We start from the raw sequence: 22193 nt of genomic DNA, 5'->3' as shown, positions 1-22193 counted from the left end.
TCACAGGCCACGTCTTCAGGTCCAGCATAGCAGTGATCAGCAGCAGCAGCTTGGAGTCCAGTCTTCTTCAGCTGCTCCACTAAAGCTGCTAACATGGTGTTTTTCACCAGGACAGGCCTCGGTGTGAAGGTCTGCCTACACTGAGGGCAGCTGTGGATTCTCTTCTCATCCTCTTCATCCCAGAAGCTTTTAATACAGTTCATGCAGTAGCTGTGTCCACAGGGAAGAGTCACCGGATCCTTCAGTAGATCCAGACAGATGGAACAAGAGAAGGTCTCCCGGTCCAGCTGATCTCCTTTCTGCGCCATTTCAGCTCTCGGTGACAACGACTGTCTGAGTTTCACTTCCTCAGAACTGAAACTAGTTTGAGCTCTGATCTCAACAACATGTGTCTCTGCAGTGAACGGGGCCTGTCAGCTCTCGCACTTCACCACATGTTGGTTCCACCCATCTTCAAACTGTAGATCTGAAGGGGAGGGAACAAGGAAACACATGAACAGAGTGGAGCTGACTGTGTTTGAGAGCAGGAAGAAGAGGGAGGGGCATCAGGCTTTGACTCATTGTGTGATACTGTGTGTTTAACCTTTGTACAACATAAAGTTCAGAATATGACCAATTAAGATGCAGCTTTCCAGACTGACTCACCATACACAAATAACAACAGCACAAAGTCACAATCAGGGTGTAGAGAACTGATCCCTCTGATGCAGGTGTCGACCTCTTTGCTGTTGGTTGTTCATGTGTCGGGGACACAAACAATCATGATACAAACAAATATATTTATCAAACTAGAGACAAGGCGAGCTTCAGTTGTATTTAGATATAAATATGGTTTTAGCTGAGAAGTGGACACAGGACGGGACTCACATAATCCCACGCTATTTCATGACGTCACCCAATGCTGTCTGTTGTTACTGATTTGATTGAGAGACCCTGAGAGGAAAAAGTTACAGACTGTGTGTTTAAAGGAGGATTTATGGGACGAAACTGCAGAACTAAGATTACACAGCGAAACCGGTGTATGCAATACATAATCAAAAAGAGCATTAGTGTACTTACAGTGATGTGTGATCCTCTGATGCAGAACTTTAGTGTCAGGCTTTATATCCTCTCGAGGAAGGAACACCCTCAGATGATTATTCATTAGCAGGAGGAGGCACAGAGGAGAATCAGGACGATTTCATAGAAATCATGTGACCTGCAGAATGACTTTCACAATTTGTGTGTGTGGATGGTTGAGATAAAAAGTGTCTTACGTATTGAAGTCATTAAGCTGGTTTGTCTTCTTATCTTATGTACAGACTGTAGACTTGTCCTGCTTACATCGAGTAACATTTTATTTAAATATAGTCTGAAAATAAAAATGCTCTACTGGTCAAAATTTTCACAACACCTGAAATCTGGAGACTGTGCTGGTCTTCATCATTTGAGGCCACCGTCTGGTTCCTTTTCTCCGATGTTTTGGCTCATTATCTCGCTGTATTCTGACAGAATTCTGCAGTCCAGTGTTGTCCTAATAATGTATCAGAGGGTGCAGTAACAAAGTTTGTTCTAACACTGCCTTTGTACAGACAGAGGGTTTGTAAGTTATCAACAAACATTTGAATTGTTTCCATTAACTTTAAAGGCTTCATTTACTTTCATTGCTGCAGGAAAGCTGTAAGTTATCAAAAGAAGTGTGGAAAATTCTGCAAATTTTACTTTCACTTTCAGGTTTGCAGAGTGGCAAGAGAGCCTCACCCAAGGGTCTGTCTGTGTGCCTGTGTGGACTGTATATAAAGGAGCGGCAGAGTAAACTGAGACAGAACTCTCCCTCCATCCGTGATCAGAGGTAAGTTGCTGAATACACTGAGCTGTTGATTTAACTCTGTCTGTCTGTTGTTTTAGTGTTAATGTGATGATGATAGAGGCATTAACAAAGCTGCATGATTGCATTAGTATTGAAATTATATATGTTTTTATAGTCTTTTACTCTAATTGGAACTCAACTCTCGGTTTCTTGATTTTTGTTTTTTACATTCTGACCAATATAGTTGATTCCTAATATATAAAGAATCATAACTTTTATTGTGTGATGAAATAGCTGACAGTTTGCACTGCTTTTTCCATGAACTGCCTTACTCAAACTGAAACTGAAACTGGCTCATTTTTTTTCATTTAAATACATGCTTGCTCATTACTGGGTACATTCCTGTCTTTTAATGAAGGTGTAACTTACAAATAAATAAAAGAAAATCTGATCTGCCACTTTCTGCTGTTTACATTACATTAGAAGACATCAAGGAACGTAGGGCGTTGGAAAATGAAGTCCAACAGTGACGTGCTCCTCTTCATTGCCTAAGCTAAGGTAAATGATAAATGTGGAAATGTGGATCATAGTGATCCAAATAAATAGAATTTCTGAATCATAAACATAGCTCTGTTTTTATAGGCACTTTATTCTTTTTGTATTTTAGGATTTGGAGATAATGATTTAACTCTCGAGCAGCACTTTGCAAACACAACAGCTCTTGGATCCTACACTGGACAACAGGGGCGGAAAAGAGCCAACAGAGGTTTGTTGTAATTCATCTCCAGCAGTTTAATACTTAAGTGTTTTTACCTAGACTGCTTAGCTCCTACAACCAGGAACTCAACTCTGCACCATGGCTGCTAATTTTGCTTTAATCTGACTAAGGTCAACAGTGTGATGCTCTCTGAGAAACATTCTTGACCTGTCCCTGAGAGAAGTCAACTTGTTCATGTTTTACAAATGAAGCAGAATTTTTCAGTCCAACTGTTTGTACTGATGACTCAACCAAAATAATTTTATGTCCATTACAGTGAAAACAAATCCTCTAAGGATCACCTGGTGTTATCTATGGAAAAATTTAATGGACAAAGTCTATTTTATCATCCACCACCAGTTCAGCTGTTGCACGATTATTACAAGCAATAATAACATAGTGGTACTATCATGGTCTCTACAAATGTGTTTTTTTTTATATGCAGATTCAGACCAGAGAGCACTTACTTCACAATAACAGAAGCAACACTCACATCAAGATGGATGAACTTCTCTGACCACAAAGACTGCTCATCAGATAAACCTCCCAAGAAGACAGCTGGTACCAACTGATTTGTACTTTGATATTGTGATCACAAATTACTTGCCTTCATCATAATGATATCTAGAATAGCATCTGGATTTCGCTCAGCTTGCAAGTTAGTTAGATCAGTCTTTTCAAAATCAAAATCAAAATCAAAAGTTCCTGAAGAAACAAAGCCAACCACAAATTTTGCTGATTCACATCCTGTTAATTTACAACAAAATAACTATAATTCAGAGGAGCCAGAGTGCAGTAAACGGCTTGCTGATGCTGTTAAAGAAAGAAGCACAAAGCTGAAACATGAGACAGGGCCTCTCCCTGTTTATAAAATTCCCCTGATAGAAGAAAGCATCAATGTGGAGGGGTGTAAATGTTTCAGCTTTGGAAAAGAATCCACTAAAGGTAATCGCACCATAATGGTTCTTGGAGCAACTGGTGCTGGCAAATCAACTCTTATCAATGGGATGATCAATTACATTCTTGGTGTTGAATGGGAGGATCCATATCGGTTTAAGTTAGTTGACGAGGGTCAGTCGAAGTCACAAGCTGAAAGCCAGACTTCTGAAGTCACAGCATATAGAATCAACCATCAGGAGGGCTTTAAGATAGAGTACACACTCACTCTTGTTGACACTCCAGGCTTTGGAGATACAAGAGGCATAGAAAGAGACAGGATGATCGTAGAGCAGCTGCGTAATCTCTTCTCCACTGAGCTTGGAGTCAGTGAGATTGACGCTGTGTGTTTCGTCGCTCAGGCTTCTTTAGCACGACTCACACCAACACAGAAATATGTGTTTGATTCAGTTCTCTCAATCTTTGGCAAAGATGTGGCAGAAAACATCAGGGTTCTGGTGACATTTGCAGATGGCAAACGTCCACAAGTTCTCGAGGCGATCAATGCTTCAGGTGTCCCATGTCCTAAAACAAAAGACGGACTGCCAGATCACTTTAAGTTCAATAATTCAGCGTTGTTTGCACAAAACAAATCATCTGCAGCAGAGAGCATGAGTGGGGAAGATGATGAAGATGGAGGCTTTGATCAGATGTTTTGGAACATGGGGACAAGAAGCATGCAGAGGTTTTTTGTTGCTTTAAATAAAGTAGACACCAAAAGTTTGACATTGACAAAGGAGGTCCTCAGAGAAAGAAAGCAGCTTGAGATTTCGGTTGAGAATTTGAAGAAGCAGGTTAAAGATGGTTTAGCCAAGCTAGAGGAGATAAAAGAGACAGCTGAACAACTTAAAGAACATGAGGCAGAGATCAGCAGAAATAAGAACTTTGAGTTTGAAGTCAGTGTCTCAAAGCCTTTTCAAGTGGATATTTCTGATACTGGATTTTACCTCACCAACTGTCAGCAGTGTCATTTTACCTGCCACGATGATTGTAGCATTGCAAATGATGCAAATAAAATAGACTGTAGTGTAATGGCGGATGGATACTGCACCCAGTGCCCAAGAAAATGTGTTTTTAGTGTACATTATAATCAGAAGTACAAATGGGAGTACAAGGAAGTGAAAGAAAAAAAAACAGTAAAAGAGCTGCAAAAAAAGTACCTTAAAGCCACAGAGGCTAAAATGCCTGTGCAGGCACTGATCGACAAACTGAGGCTGGAATATGATCTTGTAAAGGCTGAGGTGGTGACACTAATGGAGAGATCTGCCCAGTGTCTGAACAGACTTAAAGAGATAGCACTTAAGCCAAACCCTCTCTCCACTCCAGAGTACATCGACATGCTCATTGAGGGAGAGAAATATGAAGCCAAACCAGGCTGGAAGCAACGAGTTCAGTCCCTGATAGACATGAGAGAAAAAGCTGACTACATGGCTAAAGTAGAGAGAGGAGAAAAACTGCTGCAGAGTCCAACAACTGACTCCCAGGGTTTCAATCAAGGCCAAACAAAGAACAATGACAACCAAGACAAGGTCCTGATTTGATGCGATTCCCATTTTGTTTCAATTCAATTCAACATGGATTCAGTTAGAGATATTTCAGTTTCAATACTAATTTTTCTTGGATATGAATGAGATTCTCAGAAAACTATTGCTGTAAATTGTTACCCTGACCTGACACATTATTTAAAGGATTAACGTTATCATTAAGAATGGACTCCAAAGCGCTTACATTAATGCACTTTTTACATGACCTACAGTTTATACACACATCTGAAGAAGTAATAGGTAGGTAAGTAATGTGCATTCACTAAAGTAGCCCGGTGCACTGGCTACAGTCTTCTTCTTCTTCTTGCACATCTTGCTAATGGCTTTGCTTTTGTCTAGCTCTGTCTTCATAGTTTTTAAATCTGACATGCAACCATATATCTACCTTTAGACTTGCTGGTGCCTTTAGTGGAGCCGCATCTACCATTTTTTTGCCTCTCACATGGCCAGATCTCACTGCATGAGAAGTGTGGTCATGTGAGACTAACAGGGTTACAGCTTCACACATCCACAGACTGTAAAGGGAATATATGAAAAAGATCGGTCTCTGGATTTTATGAATCGATATCAGATTATTGAAATGAAGATAGCTACGAATCAGAGAATCCATTTTTTCCAACCCAGGCCAACAAGACAGACACTGATAACCACCAAGTCAAGACTGAGCCCAGTTCTGATTGGTATGTACCAAGATGAGGATCAGAAGCTGGATACCGACCGAGACCAAGATGAGACTGAGACTCATTCTAATATAAGCGAGGGCCAAGACAGTGAGATAGATTCTAACCCAACCCAAGACGAGACAGATTCTGATACAGGGTTTATACTGCTACCCAGCAAGACCGAGAACATACCGAGATCAGTGAAAACCAAGGTAAGACCATGATGTTGAATAAAATATCTAATATAAGTGAAAGTGCTGTTACCAATGATGAAATGATTAATTCACAGTCAATCAACAACAACTCTGCAGCTTTACGCCTCTTGAAACTCACTGTATTGGTTCTCCAGCTGTGAAGACTTTATAATGTTCTGTGTCAAAGTAGATAGCTGACAACGGTGGAAGTGAATGCAACTATGAAAATAACATTGCATATCTTACATAACATCCTTATATTTTCACACAGTTCTTTACACATATGTGCATGACATAACAGTATTATATAGGTGTGCTATGTGAGTATTATCTAATTTCATGTAACCATGAGTTATCGTTTTTATTGATGCTAGGAATTCATTCTATGTAATGTGGAAGTATGTAATTTTTTTTTGTTTTATGAGTTTGTAATGTTTCTGGTATTGGTTTCATGTTATTACTAGTTATTATAGTCCTGTATGGTCAGGTGTTCTGTGGTATGTGTTAGTGTTTTCTTTGTGGCATTGTTGTACTCCATTGGTCTGATAAAGGCTGAGGATGCCGGTTATATGTCTATCATGAGATACTATCAGAACAGGTCTCTTGACTGATATAAAAAGAGAGCTCACTGTTGTTCATTGGGAATCTCTGCTGATCCGTGTAAGTGTAAGTGAACAGTCCTCTATATTGTACAATATATATATAGATATATATATATAAGTCTATACACTCATCTAAAGTGTTTTCTGTGTTTTTTAGTGATGATATTTAAGCAGTTTCCAAAACACCTCTAATATTAAAGCCAGTTAAACTCTGGCAATTTGATGGTATTTGTTATACCATAGTAACTGTTACAATTAAATTATTTTGTACCCTGCAGTTGCCATAGATTTTATGTGTTTTGCATATTTTGTTTCTGAATTAAGTATATACCAGTGGCGATTTCTCTAAGACTGCAAGGGAAGCTCAGCTTCCCCTAAAATGTCAACAAAATAAGTGGTCAAATATGTCCTGTTGTGTGAACATTTCATTGACTAAATATGCGCTAGAACACGTTCATCTTTTGTTCAGAATCAGCTCCTTATCACAGGTAACCGACACGACTTCTTCTCCTTCCTCCCCGCAGCGCCACAGAGCTTTACACAGTGTAGACGCCGAGCGTCTCCTGACGTCACTGGGGAAGCAGAGAGTGGGTTGTTCCACTGCAGCTAAACTAGACGGTCATTGGATAAATGCTGGGCTTTGTCCCGCCCATCGGATGCTCAGCGTCTCTGGGGGTCTATGGGACAGTGGGCTGGCCCGGACGCTGCATGTTGATTGGATGATATGTCTGAGGCTGAGTCCCTTTTTGATTGACAGCGAAATGAGCAAATCAGCGATCTTGAAGTATAAGCATCCACCGGAGCAGTTTTCAAGTTTTTCATTCCGTTGTTCGGAGTTGATCTGGAGACGTTACTGATCCTCAGCGACTTTGTCTTCGTTAAAAACGACTAGCGTTGTGTGTGGCGACTCTCTTCTGTCACTCTGCGAATTTACATATAAATAAACGGACACATTTTATGATGTAGGCCGAAAATAAGCTTCCCCTCCTTATAAGACCAGCAGCCGCCACTGGTATATACATAAATGTTTAAAGAAATTACACAATTGCAACCAGTTTACATTGTTCAATATAAGCTGCCTTTTACACAGAGCTGTCAGAATTTTGATTTTTGATTGTGTTCCTAACCTTTTTATCTTCGGAAAAAAAACCAAAGGTGACATAGATACTTACTACTGACACATAAACTATTGATGGGTATGGAAAAACATTTTATGGTCATGTGTTTTAATAAAAAAAGTGCTGAGAATGACTCTCAACAACAAACACAAAGACACAAAAAACATTGAGGATCCAAAATTCACATTTTTACTCACTTCTCTCTATTTCACTTTACACAACTCCGCTGTGGCGTTTCTATAAAAAAGCCGAAGTCCAGCATAGAGAGGCTGAGTGAATGTGGTCTGGACTCTGTGGAGGAGAGTCATGGTTTCAGAGACGCTGTAGAAGGACAGAACACCTGCTGTGTGATCCAGGTACACTCCTATTCTGGAGGACCGAGGACCTGAGACTGGAATTTTGATGCTGTTGAACCTAAATGAAAAAGTGTTTTGATCACAATATAATGCCCAAAATTTGTCATTATATCCAAATAAACTTTCCCTCTCTGCTCTGCTGATATTCTTGTATGAGACTGCTACACAAACTCCTCTTCTCCTCTCCACCTCCCAGTAACAATGTCCAGTCAGACTCTCTCTACTCAGGACCTGAGGATGTGAAGTGAATCTTTCTGGATGACGAGGATAAGACTGTTGTTGACTCCATGTTACTTTTCTGTTTCCCTCAGATAATAACAGCCATGTGAAAGCTGTGTTTGGATCCAGTGTGATTTCCTGTGAATATTTTAATAATCCACCTCTGGTCCTGGGAGAAATCAAACTCAATTTGAACGAGAAAATAAAAATGTTGCAGAATATTTTTCTGACATACAAAAAAAAACCAAACCATATTAACACATTTGTTAGGAAACAGTTCAAATCCAGAATGATTTAAACACACATGGTTGAATCAGGAAGTTGTTTGTTGTAACTCTGAATCCAGAAGGATGTGGATGAACCAGACCAGCTGCTTCTGCACTTGATCATTTAGGGCTCCTGTCTGTTCCCAGAGTTAAAGAAACGTCTGCTGGCTGCAGAGCCCTTTCCTCTCGGGCCCCTCTGCTCTGGAACAACCTCCCTGCTGATATCAGACTGTCTGACTCCATTCAGACTTTCAAATCTAATCTTCAAACGTATTTTTATAATTTAACTTTCAGTTAGCTTCTTATTCTTTTACAAACTCAGGCTCTGTACCTGCTGCCATCCTACCACCAGTGGGTGGGCCTCAGTCTCATAAACCAGTAAGCTCAGTACAGTATAGTCCAGGTTGTCATGCCGACGAAATCACTGTAAACTTTCTTAAAATCACTGCATCACTAAAACCATTTGACCGGAGAACTGATCCCTCTGATGCAGGTGTCGACCTCTTTGCTGTTGGTTGTTCATTTGTCAATGAGACAAACAATCGTGATGCAAACAAATATATTTATCAAACTAGAGACAGGACGAGCTTCAGTTGTATTTAGATATAAATATGGTTTTAGCTAAGAAGTGATCCAGTTCTTTAAATAGAGTGGAACGACTGATGTCAGAAAAGAGAAACTGTCAATTCTACTGATTTATTCACTAACAAGACTGAACATGATTTAATAATAATAATAATAATGAAACACTTTATTTGTACTTAATAAAATTTAATTGCAGATAGTGAAAAATATTATCACTTTGAATAAGATAAAAAAGATTATTAAGTATTGTTAAGCTTTTTATTTGATCAAGGAGATTTCATGACCTCAACCCTGTCTTCTCAGCTGTTGCTAATTGAAACTGAATGTTTCTCTGAGTCTCTCAAACTTTTTCCTAATAAGAAATGTCTGTCAGTAGTTAATGTTTTTTTACTCAGGTCTTTATTTAAGTCAAAGACATGAAAACACAGAGTTGAAATACTCTGATACAAGTAAAAGTCCTGCAGTCAACATTTTCTTTAAGATAAAGTCTAAAAGTATTAACATGAAAACACACATAAAGTATCAAAAGTAAATGACAGAATAATGTCAATCATATGACTGGATTCTGATTATTGATGTATTAATGTGTAAACAACACTTTAATGTTGCAGCTTGTGAAGATGGGACTCATTTTAATGACTTAGATGAACCTTATCTCACCTCTAATAATACATTATAATTAATTATTGATTATATTTCATATCATTAATACGAATCTGCAAAGTGAGCATTAGCTGCAGCTGCTATCATATCAGTTTGACATGTTCTCCGTCAGCTTTGAGTCAGATCCTGGAGTGAAGACAGAAAGAAACATTTGATTGATTGTTGATGAAAATCAACTTTATTCATGACGTGAAGCTTCAGTTTGTTCACACACTGAATCAGTAAAGTCTGTTCAATGACTCTTGTTCAGTGATTTCATGAACAGATTCACTTCATCCACACAATCAGTTTGTTTCACATGAATCTCAGAGAGGGAAAAGAAAATAATGAATCATCTCCTCATTGATTATTATGATAATGACACTTTGATTAAACTTCATAGACCTTATTGTGAGTGGATATGAACAACGACAACATTTGTTCTGACAAACACTTCAATGTAAATGTAATTATAGATTTCTGTCTGACACAGTGAGAACAAAACATCTGTGATAAAGGAAGGTCCGGTGATTTCTCTGTTCAGACCCAAACAACAACAGACAAACACATTAACACAAACATCCAACAAACACTCAGAGCTCAGAGAAGTTTGTGTTCTCATGTGGAGAAATGTGAGTTCAGGTGAAACTACCATCATCATGAGCAGTGATATCCTCCATGGCTCCAGCTCGGCCTAAAGTCACTCCTACATCGACACCACAAGAGAGAAGAGGTCAAAGTGCTGACAATGACTCTCAGCAACAAACACAAAGGCACAAAATACATTGAGAGGCTAAAATACACATTTTTTTTAAGTTATTTTTTGGGGCTTTTTGTGCCTTTAATGGACAGGACAGTAGAGAGACAGGAAATTGGGTGGCAGAGAGAGGGGGAATGACATGCAGCAGGTCGTCCGAACCGGGGCCTACTGCAGCGAGGACTGTAGCCTCTACACATGGGGCGCCTGCTTAGACCACAATGCCACACAACGCCCCCTAATATACACATTTTAACTCACTCTATTTCACTTTACACAACTCTGCTGTGGTTCCTCTATTATAAACCCGAAGTCCAGCATAGAGAGGCTGAGTGAATGTGGTCTGGACCCTGTGGAGGAGAGTCATGGTTTCAGAGACGCTGTAGAAGGACAGAACACCTGCTGTGTGATCCAGGTACACTCCTACTCTGGAGGACTGAGGACCTGAGACTGGAGTTTTGATGCTGTTGAACCTAAATGAAAAACTGTTTTGATCACAATATAATGCCCAAGATCTGTCATTGTTTCCAAATAAACTTTCCTCCCCTGCTCTGCTGATATTCTTGTATGAGACTGCTACACAAACTCCTCTTCCTCTCCTCTCCACCTCCCAGTAACAACATCCAGTCAGACTCTCTCTACTCAGGACCTGACAATATGAAGTGAATCTGTCTGGATGATCAGGATAAGACTGTTGTTTGAACATAAATTTTACTTTTTGGTTTCCCTTAAATAATAACAGCCATGTTAAAGCTGTGTTTGTATCCAGTGTGATTTCCTGTGAATATTTTAATAATCCACCTCTGGTCCTGGGCTCTGGTTGTGACAGTAAAACATCCACTTCAGTCACTGTCAGTGAGATGTTTGTCCATGTCTCTGTCAGAACGTCCTGTAGTTTCTCTCTGAGCTCTGACAGAGCTGCTGTCACCTCCTCAAAGTATCTCAGAGGAAAGATATTGATGCTGGATGAGTCTGTAGATTCACTGAGTTGTGACAGTGAGGGGTAGTTGCGTAGAAAGTGGCTGTGATCCTCTGTGTGTGAGAGCTGCTTCAGCTCAGCGTCTTTCCTCTTCAGCTCAGCGTCTTTCCTCTTCAGCTCAGCGATCTCCTGCTCCAGCTTCTCCTGAAGCTCTTTGACTCGACCGGCTTCAGTTTCCTGCTGGGATCTGATCTGCTGCTTCACATCAGAGCGTCTTTTCTCCATGAGACGGATCAGCTCAGTGAAGATCTTCTCACTGTCCTCCACAACTTTATCAGCAGAGCCATTGATAGCCTCCCCCTCCTGTTGAAGCAGCTTCACATCTTTCTCTCTGTCCTGGATTCTCTGCTGGATCTCCTGTCGCCTCAGCTGGAGCTCTCTCTGCCTCTCAGTCCTTTCTGCTGCAGCTGAGACTGTGTCGTGGCCTTTATGTTCCTCCACAGAGCAGAGATAACAGATACACTGCTGATCAGTGCGGCAGAACATATTCATCACCTCATCGTGACGAGAGCAGATGTTCTCCTGGAGCTTCTCGGAGGGCTCCACCAGCTTGTGTTTCTTTAATGGAGCTGCTTCATAATGAGGCTGCAGGTGATTCTCGCAGTAAGAGGCCAGACAAACCAGACAGGATTTAACAGCTTTCAGTTTCCTCCCAGTGCAGACATCACAGGCCACGTCTTCAGGTCCAGCATAGCAGTGATCAGCAGCAGCAGCTTGGAGTCCAGTCTTCTTCAGCTGCTCCACTAAAGCTGCTAACATGGTGTTTTTCCCCAGGACAGGCCTCGGTGTGAAGGTCTGCCTACACTGAGGGCAGCTGTGGATTCTCTTCTCATCCTCTTCATCCCAGAAGCTTTTAATACAGTTTATGCAGTAGCTGTGTCCACAGGGAATAGTCACCGGATCCTTCAGTAAATCCAGACAGATGGAACAAGACAAGATTTCCAGCTGATCTCCTTTCTGCGCCATTTCAGCTCTCAGTGACAACGACTGTCTGAGTTTCACTTCCTCAGAACTGAAACTAGTTTGAGCTCTGATCTCAACAACATGTGTCTCTGCAGTGAACGGGGCCTGTCAGCTCTCGCACTTCACCACATGTTGGTTCCACCCATCTTCAAACTGTAGATCTGAAGGGGAGGGAACAAGGAAATGCATGAACAGAGTGGAGCTGACTGTGTTTGAGAGCAGGAAGAAGAGGGAGGGGCATTACAGGAAGTGGTTTGATACTGTGTGTTTAACCCTTTGTACAACATAAAGTTCAGAATATGACCAATAAAGATGCAGCTCTCCAGACTGACTGAAGTGAAAACTGCTTGTTGTATTCTTGCTGTTGTCACTTTACTGATTTGGATTATTTAGATGTTGAGTTTAAATTACCTTGGTAACTGAGTGAGAGTTTGTGACTTGAACTGTGATGTCAATTCTCATCCCACTTTCACTGATATGACTGATACTTGAATATTAATCAATTTAGAATGTTTATTAAACATCACTTTATTTTGGTAGGATATGTTGCATAAACAAATGATGATGTTACCAAAAACAGTTAGAAAAATGGCAAAGGATAATGACGTATCGGCTTGTTTGCAATTGTGTCGAAATAATTTTATTTCCTTTTTTGTTTTTTTGAAAAACAAATAATTGAAATTTATGATGCAATGCAGAATCGGACTTATTTTGATTTATTTCTTATTCAGTTATTCTTTAATAATTTATTTAGGTCATCAATCCTGATTGATTTTTGTAATGTTATGATTGTGTTCATTATTTGGTTTGTTTAGTATGACTTAATGTGTTAAGTTTGATCTGTATTACATGTTTTGTATTATGGTTATTTATGTCTTATTTTTGTTCAATTTAAAAAAAAAAAAAAAAAGAAAAAACCCCAATTAAGACAGCCAGGGTTTAATACGTCACAAACCTAAGGAACAAGTCCTGTCAACTTGTGAGGACGGGGGGCGGGGCTAAATTATCCTGAAACCTTGTCAGTACAAAGAGAGAGTTAGCATTAGCAAAACTGCTAACACTGTGTCAGCCACTGCCAGTTACAAGCTAACAAACAACATAAAGAAATAAAAGATGCTAATTGTGCTAACCGTTCTGACCCATCTGCTAGTCTCTGGTTCTGGTCTCAGACTCCTCCTCTGAGTCTGGGTCTGACTGAGGCTCAAACATGTGTCTGAGTCTCTCCAATGTTTCCTCCTCTCACCATCTTGATACTCTCTGCTCTCTCACCTGTCCACCTGGAGCCAGCAGGTGGTGGGCGGGGCTAAAGGCCTGATCCAGATTTCTCAATGAGGAAGTAAGTGTAGATGATCTTACATGATTTCCATGTTTTTATGAAACATAATTTAAGACGCTGTTTGTCATCTCACCTGTTCCTCCCCTCTTTCTGTCATGTCTGTGTTTGTCCAGGTGTTGCCCTTGTCTTAGTTTCTGTCTGTGAGTTACCTACAGTGTCAGTCAGTGTTTAACCCTGTTCTAATTAATGTTTCCCTCAATCAAACACATGTTGACATGTGAAGGAAAAATGGTGAATGTCAGTCTCCTCAAACTTGAAGTGAATTGATTTGATACTAATACATATTCAAGAGCAACCAGTTTGTTTTATAGAGCATGTAGTAAAATCACAAGTAAATCACAAAACTCACGGGAAATAACGTCATGAATTCACTTTAACCACGTGGCTAAACATCATGTTACAAGAAGCTGGTAGAAAACTGGAAACAAAAGTCCAGTGTTTAGTTGTTCCACTCCTCCATACACCGCCTGGCGTCTTCCCTCAGTCCTGATGGACAAGAGTCATAAACACCCAATTGGAAACAAACATGTCATTTTTGGATATTTTCCTATTAAACCAGACGTCATCAGGGCCTCATGTTTCACCTCCTGTGGGCCACAAACTCTGTGTCCTGGTTTGACCCCCTTCCAACGCAGACCAGTTGTGTCTCCATGCTGTTGTGCCATTTCCCTTTTGTTTCTTCTTTTGTTCCAGTTTTTCCCACAGCACTTGAAAGCAGCGCGTACTCCAACCAACTCCCGTAAGACGCAGGAGAAACTTTTACACCACAAACTCCACAGTGAATGGAAGTTCACTACTCCGGTCTTCCAGAAGTGACATGAGTCCTGCATCAGCCTTTGACGCTTGGCGCTCTGAGTCGATGCTCTGCACCATGGTGATCCGCTCACAAAGCTCCGCCTCCTGATGACTCTTCTGGATTTGAATGTCGAGATCAGTTTGCCTCTGAGAAAAGATAAAGGAACAGTCGGCCTCACAAACTTTCTTCATTCACATTCAAAGTTGAACGTTTCAGCACACATTGATAAAACACTCACTTTTTCTATTTTAGAAAATATCTTGAGCAAATTATGACGAAGTATCTCAGGTCCTGGCAGATTTTTGGTCAAATTTAAATTCATCTGCGTAAAGAATATTAAATGTCTTATTTCCACATCTTAAATTTTTCACAAAAAGAAACAATAAATCAATTAACAAATACAAATCAATTAAACAAAAAGAAGACAAACAACACTTTACAGCTTAAAGCTGAAGTAGGTCTTTGAATTAGAAAAACATAATTGTGCTGATTATTATTGTAATTGTGATGAATTTGGCATTTTTAATATAAAATAACTTTTTTGAACAAAGCAGCCTTTGCATATGTTCCTATGAAGTGTTTTATACACACTGAATATTTCAATAACCAGTAAGTTTATTTCTACAGAGGCAACATGCCTTTCTGATGCTGATGTCGTATTTCTTCATGTATTTATCAGAGATGGAACTGACCAGCGAGTCGGGCAGTGGCTCTTTATGGAAATATGTTTGGCAGGCATCTGGATGACAGTGACTGATGGACCAGAACACGGCGAACAGGAGACCCGCCATGATGATGACAGTCACGGTCACAGTGGTCGCCCTCTTCCACACAGCGCCTGGACCTGCCGACAGTAAAAACATCCGTCTTTCTGTTTGCACACTGTCGGTATGTTAGATAGTTTTTACCAACCGGATCATTTGGACTTTACAGCTGTGTAGAGATGAAAGGTGTGATAATTATCTTCTGACAGTAACTGTCATTTGTGGCCATTTTCCCTTGATTACATCAGGTTGGGATCCAGACCTGTTCACTGCTCCATCCTGGGGACAGAGCAGCTGATTCTCCACTCTACTGGTTTGTGAGATTTTTTTGTTTTTTATGTTTTCACCTGTATCAGTCAGCCAGTCAGCCAGTCAGTCAGTCAGTCAGTCAGTCAGTCAGTCAGTCAGTCAGTCAGGATTACACAAAAGTACTGAACCGATTTGCACCAACTTGGTGGAGGACATGGACATGGACCAGGGAAGAACCTGTTAAGTATTGGTGAGGATCCACTAAAGGTGTGTGCCCAGGAATTTCCTTTATCACTTATTCCTTAACATTGTGAGCATTTTTCAACATGTTTGATAATTTCTCAGGACAAAACGTTTGGATCTTTATGTAAAAAATCAGATGTGTTAGCGGTTTCTATGAGGTTGTACATTTTGGTAAGAATATGGATTGTGAAAACATTTTCTGAAGGTCAGTAAGTGCTCTTGAAAAGTGGGAATATTTTTGAAATGAGACATTTTAAGAAAGTAAAAACATGAATCATGAGGATGTTTTTGGAAAGGTATTTTTGTAAAATTAGGGAATTTTGGGAGAGTGGGGAGATTTGAAAGTTAAGTTTAAGGAAAAACATGAAATGTGCAGAAACTTATAAACACACTCTTGGAAAATGAGATTATTTTTGAAAATGGGAACATTTTAAGAAAAGTAAAAATAGTAATTTATTATAGATATTTTTGGAATTTAATTTAATTGAGTTTAAGTAATTTTATAAAATAACATTTTGAAAAAGTGAGTTTGGAATTTGGAAATGTTTGAAAGTTAGAATAGTTTAGCAAAGTAGGAACAGGAAATGTGAAGACATGAGGACACATGTCAGCAGAACATGCGTGTGTGAGTTTGCATGTACACCTGTACCTGTGAGGGACAGACAGTGGGGGTCGGTGCTGCTGCTCTGGAGCTGCGGTTGCAGGATGGTCTGAGCTCTGACACAGTACACGACTCCCTCCTGCAGGGCGGCGACATGCAGCATTTTCTGCTCAGCTGGCATCCTGTAGACAACAGCCTGAGGAGAGGGAGAGAGAAGAGCATGAGAAAATACAAGCATAGATGGAAGAAGGTAAGAACAGATAAAGGATGAAGGACAGAAAGAAGGAAAGAGAAAAGAAGAAAGGAAACGAAAGAGTAGAAGTAGAAACGAAGAGAAGAAGAAGGGAATAAAGAAGTGAGGGGAACTCTGACCTGCAGCTCGTCGCCTTTTTTCCACACCGTCACATTGACGACGGCCATGTGAGGAAGTTTGTCAAACGACACCTGCAGGGCGCCACCCACTGCCGACACATTCATCTCCGGCACCGTCAGCACCGCTGCACATAAGATTCACACTCTCACTCATTTATTCCTAGACTAGACTAGACTATGGTGGACAAAGGTCAAAGGTCAGTGTGAGTTTTTTAGCCATTACTTGAGACTTCACACAGCAATTATGACGAGATTTCGCACAAATGGTAAATAGTATTTCTAGTTTATGATGTCAGAATCTATTAGGATCTCCCAGTGATGGGGGGGGGGGGAAACTGAATACAGTGATTTTAAAATGAGTCATCAGTTTTCAGCCTGACAGTTTAATCGTGGTCTTAGATTTCATCCGTCCATGCAAACGCAGTACCAGATTTTGGCCTGCAGATGTCGCCATTTCCCCACAGTGAAATCCTTCATGGTGCTTCAGTGCTTCGCTAGGCCTCATTTACCCCATCACTAGTTGTAGAAGTTATAATTTGGTGTAATAATAAGATCACTGTATTATTAATTATAACAATAATCTGATCATATACATTTATACATTTGGTTCAGGGGGAGAACTTCAGCCAAACAGAGCAGAGGGGCAGCAGCTCGAGTCCCTGTAGCCACAATGTTTGAATGTTCGTTACCAGAACATGTTTAGTACTACTGACAAACCAAGAGATGGCGCCTCTGAGCAGCTTCGCTAATTCTGAGAATTACAATATGTGGCCTGAATATGAAGTGATTCTAACAAGGCAGCATAAACAGAGCAAAAATTCACCTGTCAAAAATATCTGCATTCTTTGAACAAATATTTAATTTGTCTAATATTTGATTTCACGTGTGAGGAAACAAAATCAGTTGCTGTGTCTCTGTAAAACCTGCCCTGTCGCCGTCTTACTGTCTCTGCGGTTGAAAGGTCGGCTGAGTTCGGTCCAGGCCGAGAGCTCCGACCCGCACTGCGCTCTGACCTGGAGGTTGTAGTCCGAGTCAGAGCCCAGGTCAGAGGTCAGGTCGCAGTGAGTGTGTCGAATCCGCTGGCACTCGTGAGCGTCCACCCATCTGCCGTTCTGGACCGTCAGCTCGAACTCGCTGAATGAGAAGGAGACACAACATCACAGAGAGTTTCAACCTGAACTGTTCCTCTTTTGTTTTTATTTAACATTATAGTTTCCTGGGTTACAGTTGCTCATGTCATGTTCTGACAACATGTGGCCGCCAAAGAGTGAAGAGCCAGATACCAAGTTCTGTCTTCGGACTCATTTCATGCCAAACTGCAACCAACATTATCTGGTGGCTTCAACGTACTGAGGAAATTTAAGATAAGATTTAAAGAAGTAGCTGAGCTGTTCAAAAGGAACCAATACTGATATCAGCTTTTAAATACATTGAACTCTGCTCCCGTCAAAACAGGGAAGTGTTGTAAGACTTGTCAACAGCCACAGGCCTGTACCTGAGAATGAACTAATACTGTGTGTGATTGACAGCTGACATGACACAGACTGAAGGTAGAAACTGTGAGTGTGAGTGTTGATGTGTCAGCACAGCGTCAGAGCAGACACACCTGCCGCTTAGAGTTTATTTCGGCAGGTGTGACATTAATGTCTGTATGTAGATCAGAATTTAATTGTGCACAATGATCAAGTAGAACCTGCTGGTCTCAGCTACGTGTTTCACATATTTCACCCTGTGAGACTTTACCTGAGTAAACCTTCCACTCTATGTTGTTACTACTGCAAATACACTGCGCCCAAAACAATGGGACGATTAATTAGTTAGTCCATTAGCAAAAAGTTTGATCATTGCTCAGCAGCATTGTTGCCAGATTGGGCAACCTTCAGGTAAAAGCTGATTTGGGCTTTTTGTACCATTCGTTATTAGTTGTTGTAGTTTGGCTGCTCATCAAACACAAGTAGCAGCAGCTTTAAAGTAGGTTACTTTAAAACTCTTAACCACCTGATTGCTGCAATCTGAACCATGACAAATCTGAACACAGACATGAGGCACATATTTTTAGATTCAGTGACTCCCACTTTCAGAAGAAATCATTATCTTTGATTTGCATTGCAGATTGTATATATATGTATAATATAAATGAATAAACATCCATAAACCCACTTAATGAATAAACAAAATAGAGTCCAGCGCCTATGAACTGAAATAAGTGGCAACCTGACATGAAACTAAAATCATGTGTCTTACTCACCCCTGGAACTGGACATGGTAGAGGATTGAAGTGCCGCACGACGCCTGCGGGGGGCGCCACCTCAGTGTGTGTCTCATGTTGACAGACTCCATGGAGACTGTGCCGGGAGCCGGCAGCATCCAGACCTCTGCTGACACAGTGAGTTCATATTTCAAATCTTATCTTGAACGTCCGCAGACAGAGAGGGAGTGATTATTGTCAGGGTGGCGACTTGAGGTTTTAAGGCCCTTTGGTTTTTATAGTGAACTGAGCTGAAAAACCCAACACTTACATTTAACAGTGTAATCCTCAGGCTCTCTGTCAGTGTTGTTTGCTTTATTTACCGGCGCGTAATGAATCTCGGGGTCGGTTGGACCACAAAGAATCCATCGTCGGATTCTTCGTTGTCCAGGAAGAGAAGGATGCATTAGAAGGAGCCTTTGAAATAGGACAGTCTAGTCACGCCGCTGTGACCAATCGGTCCTCAAATGCAGCCTCTGAAGGATGCGCCCCCCCCCCGAGTTGAGACACTGCTTGTTGTTGTGTCCAGGCGAACGGGTCAGAGCATCAGTGAAACACCAAGGCTCGTGGTGCTCGCGGTCATCAGTGGTGACTCTGACGGACAAACAGCGCACTCTCATACTTGCAGAGCACTATCAGTAAAACGGTGTCCTGAAAACGGCCAAAAAGTTGGGTGTAAAATGATGGACAATTCTCACCATCAACAGTCGCCATCTTGGCTACGTAGCAGGAGGGGAGGGACCAACGTACTTTCAAACTTGTGAATATGGCGGCAGAGGAAGGAGGACATGACACCAGCGCACACGGCAGCAAGTTCCATGTCGCAACACTAGCAGCGTTTCCATTAACTTGCTTAATGCGCGATTTGAAATTGCCAACTAAAAAACGAGTCATGGAAACACGTGAGATAAAAAATAATAATAAAAAAACTTTTCAAATGTAGCAAAAACAAAATGTTCGCATCCTTGCACGAGGTTGGTTTTCAGACTATTCCACAAAGCAATATTTCGGGGAATTGAAATGGAAACACTTTTTCTGCTTTTAAGTCACATGACATCCAAAAACTGATTCTGTCATTACCTGCACCGGACGCCCTCGTCGCCTTCAATCACATACAACAGCGATTGTTGCGGTGGATGCAACGATTACCAGATGATGGAAATCCGTCACCATGTTTAATTGGGACGATATCGCCAGAGGAGTCATCATTCAGTGGAAACACACGTTCACAATTATGTTTTGCCAAAAACATCGCTTCTATTTTTAGCAAAACTGCGAAGGAAACTCAGCTAATTGCAATCACATGTTTGATGTTTGATTGATCATGTTTGATTTCAGACGACACAACCCTGTCGAAGGTCGCGCCCCACGTCGGTGAGTATCTAGTGTAAACAGTGTACTGCACAGAAAGGGAAGTCGGGGGATGTGCTGGAAGTCTGATGCCTGGTCCACCTCGCGACTGACAACGTCCTGCTGCCAGAGCCCACAGGGACCACGGGTCTTGGTGAGCTGTGTGCATGAGGACCGGCAGGTGCAGGTCTCTGCAGAGTACAGACCTCATGCAGGCTGCCTCTATGTTCAATTTCCTGGATCAATTAGCTTGTCACACAACGATTAAAATAACACGATATGGGTTGTGTTGGAATTTGGTCAAATTCGTTCAAACGGAGGAATAAAAAGTGACAGCCCTAAAAAGTTTCCAGTGTTTAAACCGTCTTTTTACTTTCAGACATAATGTTCATACCCTCCAGCTTCTTTCACAAGGTATTGATCTTGTGTTGTAACTGATCTCCTTCTGACAGATTAAGACCTGAAACAGACTCTACTGAGAGAAAGTGAACTCACCGTTCAGCAAGACCATCATCATCATCATCATCGGCAGGAGACTCACAGTCCATCTCAGTCTCATGACCACAGTGTTCAGTCTCCGACCGAAAGGAGGAAAAGGTCTGTTCACGTCAGGTCCACCATGTCCCGAACCCAAACTGATCCAGAATACAACATTTAATTTGATCCACAAATCCCTCAGCAGAGAAAACCTGGTCACTTCAGTTCATCCAAGAGGTGAGTAAAACCCTTAAATCCACTGTGAAGATGACACTAATACCCAAGTTAATCCTTCAGGTCAACATCCGCGTCGTTTCTCTCAGCGTCTGAATTGTCGGTTCAACACATGAGAAGCAGAAGCCGTGTGAGCGTCAGATTCCTGGACCTGCAGAGAAAAGCTGGTGTGTCCGGATGCTGAGGATGGATCCGGGGCGGCAGAGCCGGTCTGACTTGTTGTCACCTCCCTCGGGGCGTCAGCTGTCATCTAATTTACAGGCTGACCTCATAACATGCCTGAAGACGCTTATGGGGCCTTTACAGCTGCAGGTATGTGCAGCCCTGCTGAGGGTTTCTCTGTCACTGTTTTCTAATGACAAGCAGTCTCTGTGCTGTGGGGGGGCTGAGTCTCTCCTGACGGGGAACAGTTTGGAGTTTATTATTAAAAAGTTAGAAATTATTGGAAAAAATAACTTTCTTTTCACAAAGACAAACAACATTTTTAATACTTGATTAATACTGTGAAAGTATCAAAGCCTCAGTCCACAGAGAAATGCACACAGCCTGTATTCAGAAACTGAGCCTTAAAACCATCCGTCAGGACTTCTGGAACTTTGTGATGTCACAACAAAGCAGTCACCAAGCCCCGCCCACCTGGACCCACCATCCAAACCTTTACAGGATTTGGTTTTCCACAGACAAATACAAGTCCAGTTGCCTTCGATTTAATCTGAGAAAGAGATAACTATGACCTGGACGAATGAGAACTTACACAGAAAGGATTTGGTTTCTTTACCTGAAATCTGCTATATTTTTATTAGATCACTCAGAATACAGTCAGCCAATCAGAGGAGAGAGCCTCCTCTCTTCTGGGGGCAGTTGCACACACTGTGCACCATGTGGTTTATCTGTAATCAAGAACATTTATACTGTGAATACACAATTTATGAAAAAACACAGTATGAATACCTGAAGCATGACGGCCTCTGTCCCTGTGTCCTTACAGTTCAGCAGGTTCAGCAGGTTTTTATTTCACAGTAGAAAGTAACAGGAACATTGAGTCTGTTAACAAAACATATTCAGACATCACATTCATCATATTCACGAATCATATTCAGACTGTCCGAGTGAATTCCATCGGGAGTGAAGGTAGAAGAAAGGGATCCGAAGAA

The 22193-nt window shown here is 41.2% G+C and overlaps 4 protein-coding genes across 9 annotated transcripts in view; 1 reads left to right on the top strand and 3 right to left on the bottom strand.

The window, feature by feature from the left end:
• Positions 1 to 618, bottom strand: part of LOC111646401 (tripartite motif-containing protein 16-like) — a 3223-nt gene extending 2605 nt beyond the window's left edge. Inside the window, exon 1 of one of the 2 annotated variants that reach the window (XM_087170958.1) lies at positions 207 to 618. In XM_087170958.1, coding sequence (XP_087027084.1) covers positions 207 to 308 — 102 coding nt within the window. In that variant the 5' untranslated portion in view covers positions 309 to 618. Of the gene's footprint in view, positions 1 to 11 lie in introns of both variants that reach the window. The other variant, XM_087170959.1, reaches the window with a different exon arrangement.
• A 1836-nt stretch (positions 619 to 2454) lies between these two features.
• LOC111646381 (uncharacterized) lies at positions 2455 to 6761 on the top strand. The gene is made up of 2 exons (XM_087170962.1): positions 2455 to 2555; positions 2992 to 6761. Exon 2 carries the CDS (start codon positions 3164 to 3166, stop codon positions 5021 to 5023), a length of 1860 nt encoding a protein of 619 aa, XP_087027088.1. The 5' UTR covers positions 2455 to 2555; positions 2992 to 3163; the 3' UTR covers positions 5024 to 6761.
• A 1044-nt stretch (positions 6762 to 7805) lies between these two features.
• LOC111646410 (tripartite motif-containing protein 16-like) lies at positions 7806 to 12789 on the bottom strand. 5 transcript variants are annotated; one of them, XM_023395883.2, is made up of 3 exons: positions 10914 to 12789; positions 8655 to 8661; positions 7806 to 7971 (listed from the first exon to the last, which is right to left on the bottom strand). In XM_023395883.2, exons 1-3 carry the CDS (start codon positions 12370 to 12372, stop codon positions 7806 to 7808), a joined length of 1632 nt encoding a protein of 543 aa, XP_023251651.2. In that variant the 5' UTR covers positions 12373 to 12789. The 5 variants fall into 5 exon arrangements, with proteins under 5 accessions (XP_023251651.2, XP_087027092.1, XP_087027091.1 ...); XM_087170966.1 differs by lacking the exon at positions 8655 to 8661 and having other exon boundaries at positions 7806 to 8189; positions 11077 to 12789; XM_087170965.1 differs by lacking the exon at positions 8655 to 8661 and having other exon boundaries at positions 7806 to 8290; positions 11139 to 12789.
• A 92-nt stretch (positions 12790 to 12881) lies between these two features.
• il20rb (interleukin 20 receptor subunit beta) lies at positions 12882 to 21317 on the bottom strand. Its single transcript, XM_023395885.2, has 7 exons — positions 20824 to 21317; positions 18979 to 19105; positions 17674 to 17864; positions 16731 to 16855; positions 16407 to 16554; positions 15194 to 15345; positions 12882 to 14647 (listed from the first exon to the last, which is right to left on the bottom strand). The coding sequence occupies exons 1-7, from the start codon at positions 20885 to 20887 to the stop codon at positions 14465 to 14467; spliced, it is 990 nt and encodes a 329-aa protein (XP_023251653.1). The 5' UTR covers positions 20888 to 21317; the 3' UTR covers positions 12882 to 14464.
• Between the last annotated feature and the right edge of the window lie 876 nt (positions 21318 to 22193).

This window comes from Seriola lalandi, unplaced genomic scaffold (assembly GCF_002814215.2).
Source record: "Seriola lalandi dorsalis isolate HSWRI2012SDOR001 ecotype SW California unplaced genomic scaffold, Sedor1 jcf7180002054970, whole genome shotgun sequence".
In the NCBI taxonomy this organism is placed as follows: Eukaryota; Metazoa; Chordata; class Actinopteri; order Carangiformes; family Carangidae; genus Seriola; species Seriola lalandi.
The sequence above is the reverse complement of the archived record's forward strand: the minus strand, read 5'-3'. Positions and strand labels throughout refer to the sequence as shown.

What these genes read in the sequence shown, in the direction of transcription:
- LOC111646381 (XM_087170962.1), top strand. Translation starts at nt 3,164, where the DNA reads ATGATATCTAGAATAGCATCTGGATTTCGCTCAGCTTGCAAGTTAGTT.
- LOC111646410 (XM_087170965.1), bottom strand. Translation starts at nt 12,372, where the DNA reads ATGGCGCAGAAAGGAGATCAGCTGGAAATCTTGTCTTGTTCCATCTGT. An exon ending in TAAGGGAAACCAAAAAGTAA is followed by an intron (nt 8,291 to 11,138) that starts AATTTATGTTCA and finishes ATCCAAACACAG; the next exon opens with CTTTCACATGGCTGTTATTA.
- il20rb (XM_023395885.2), bottom strand. Translation starts at nt 20,887, where the DNA reads ATGAGACTGAGATGGACTGTGAGTCTCCTGCCGATGATGATGATGATG. An exon ending in ACCTTTCAACCGCAGAGACA is followed by an intron (nt 16,856 to 17,673) that starts GTAAGACGGCGA and finishes TCTTATGTGCAG; the next exon opens with CGGTGCTGACGGTGCCGGAG. An exon ending in AGCCACTGCCCGACTCGCTG is followed by an intron (nt 14,648 to 15,193) that starts GTCAGTTCCATC and finishes ATCTTTTCTCAG; the next exon opens with AGGCAAACTGATCTCGACAT.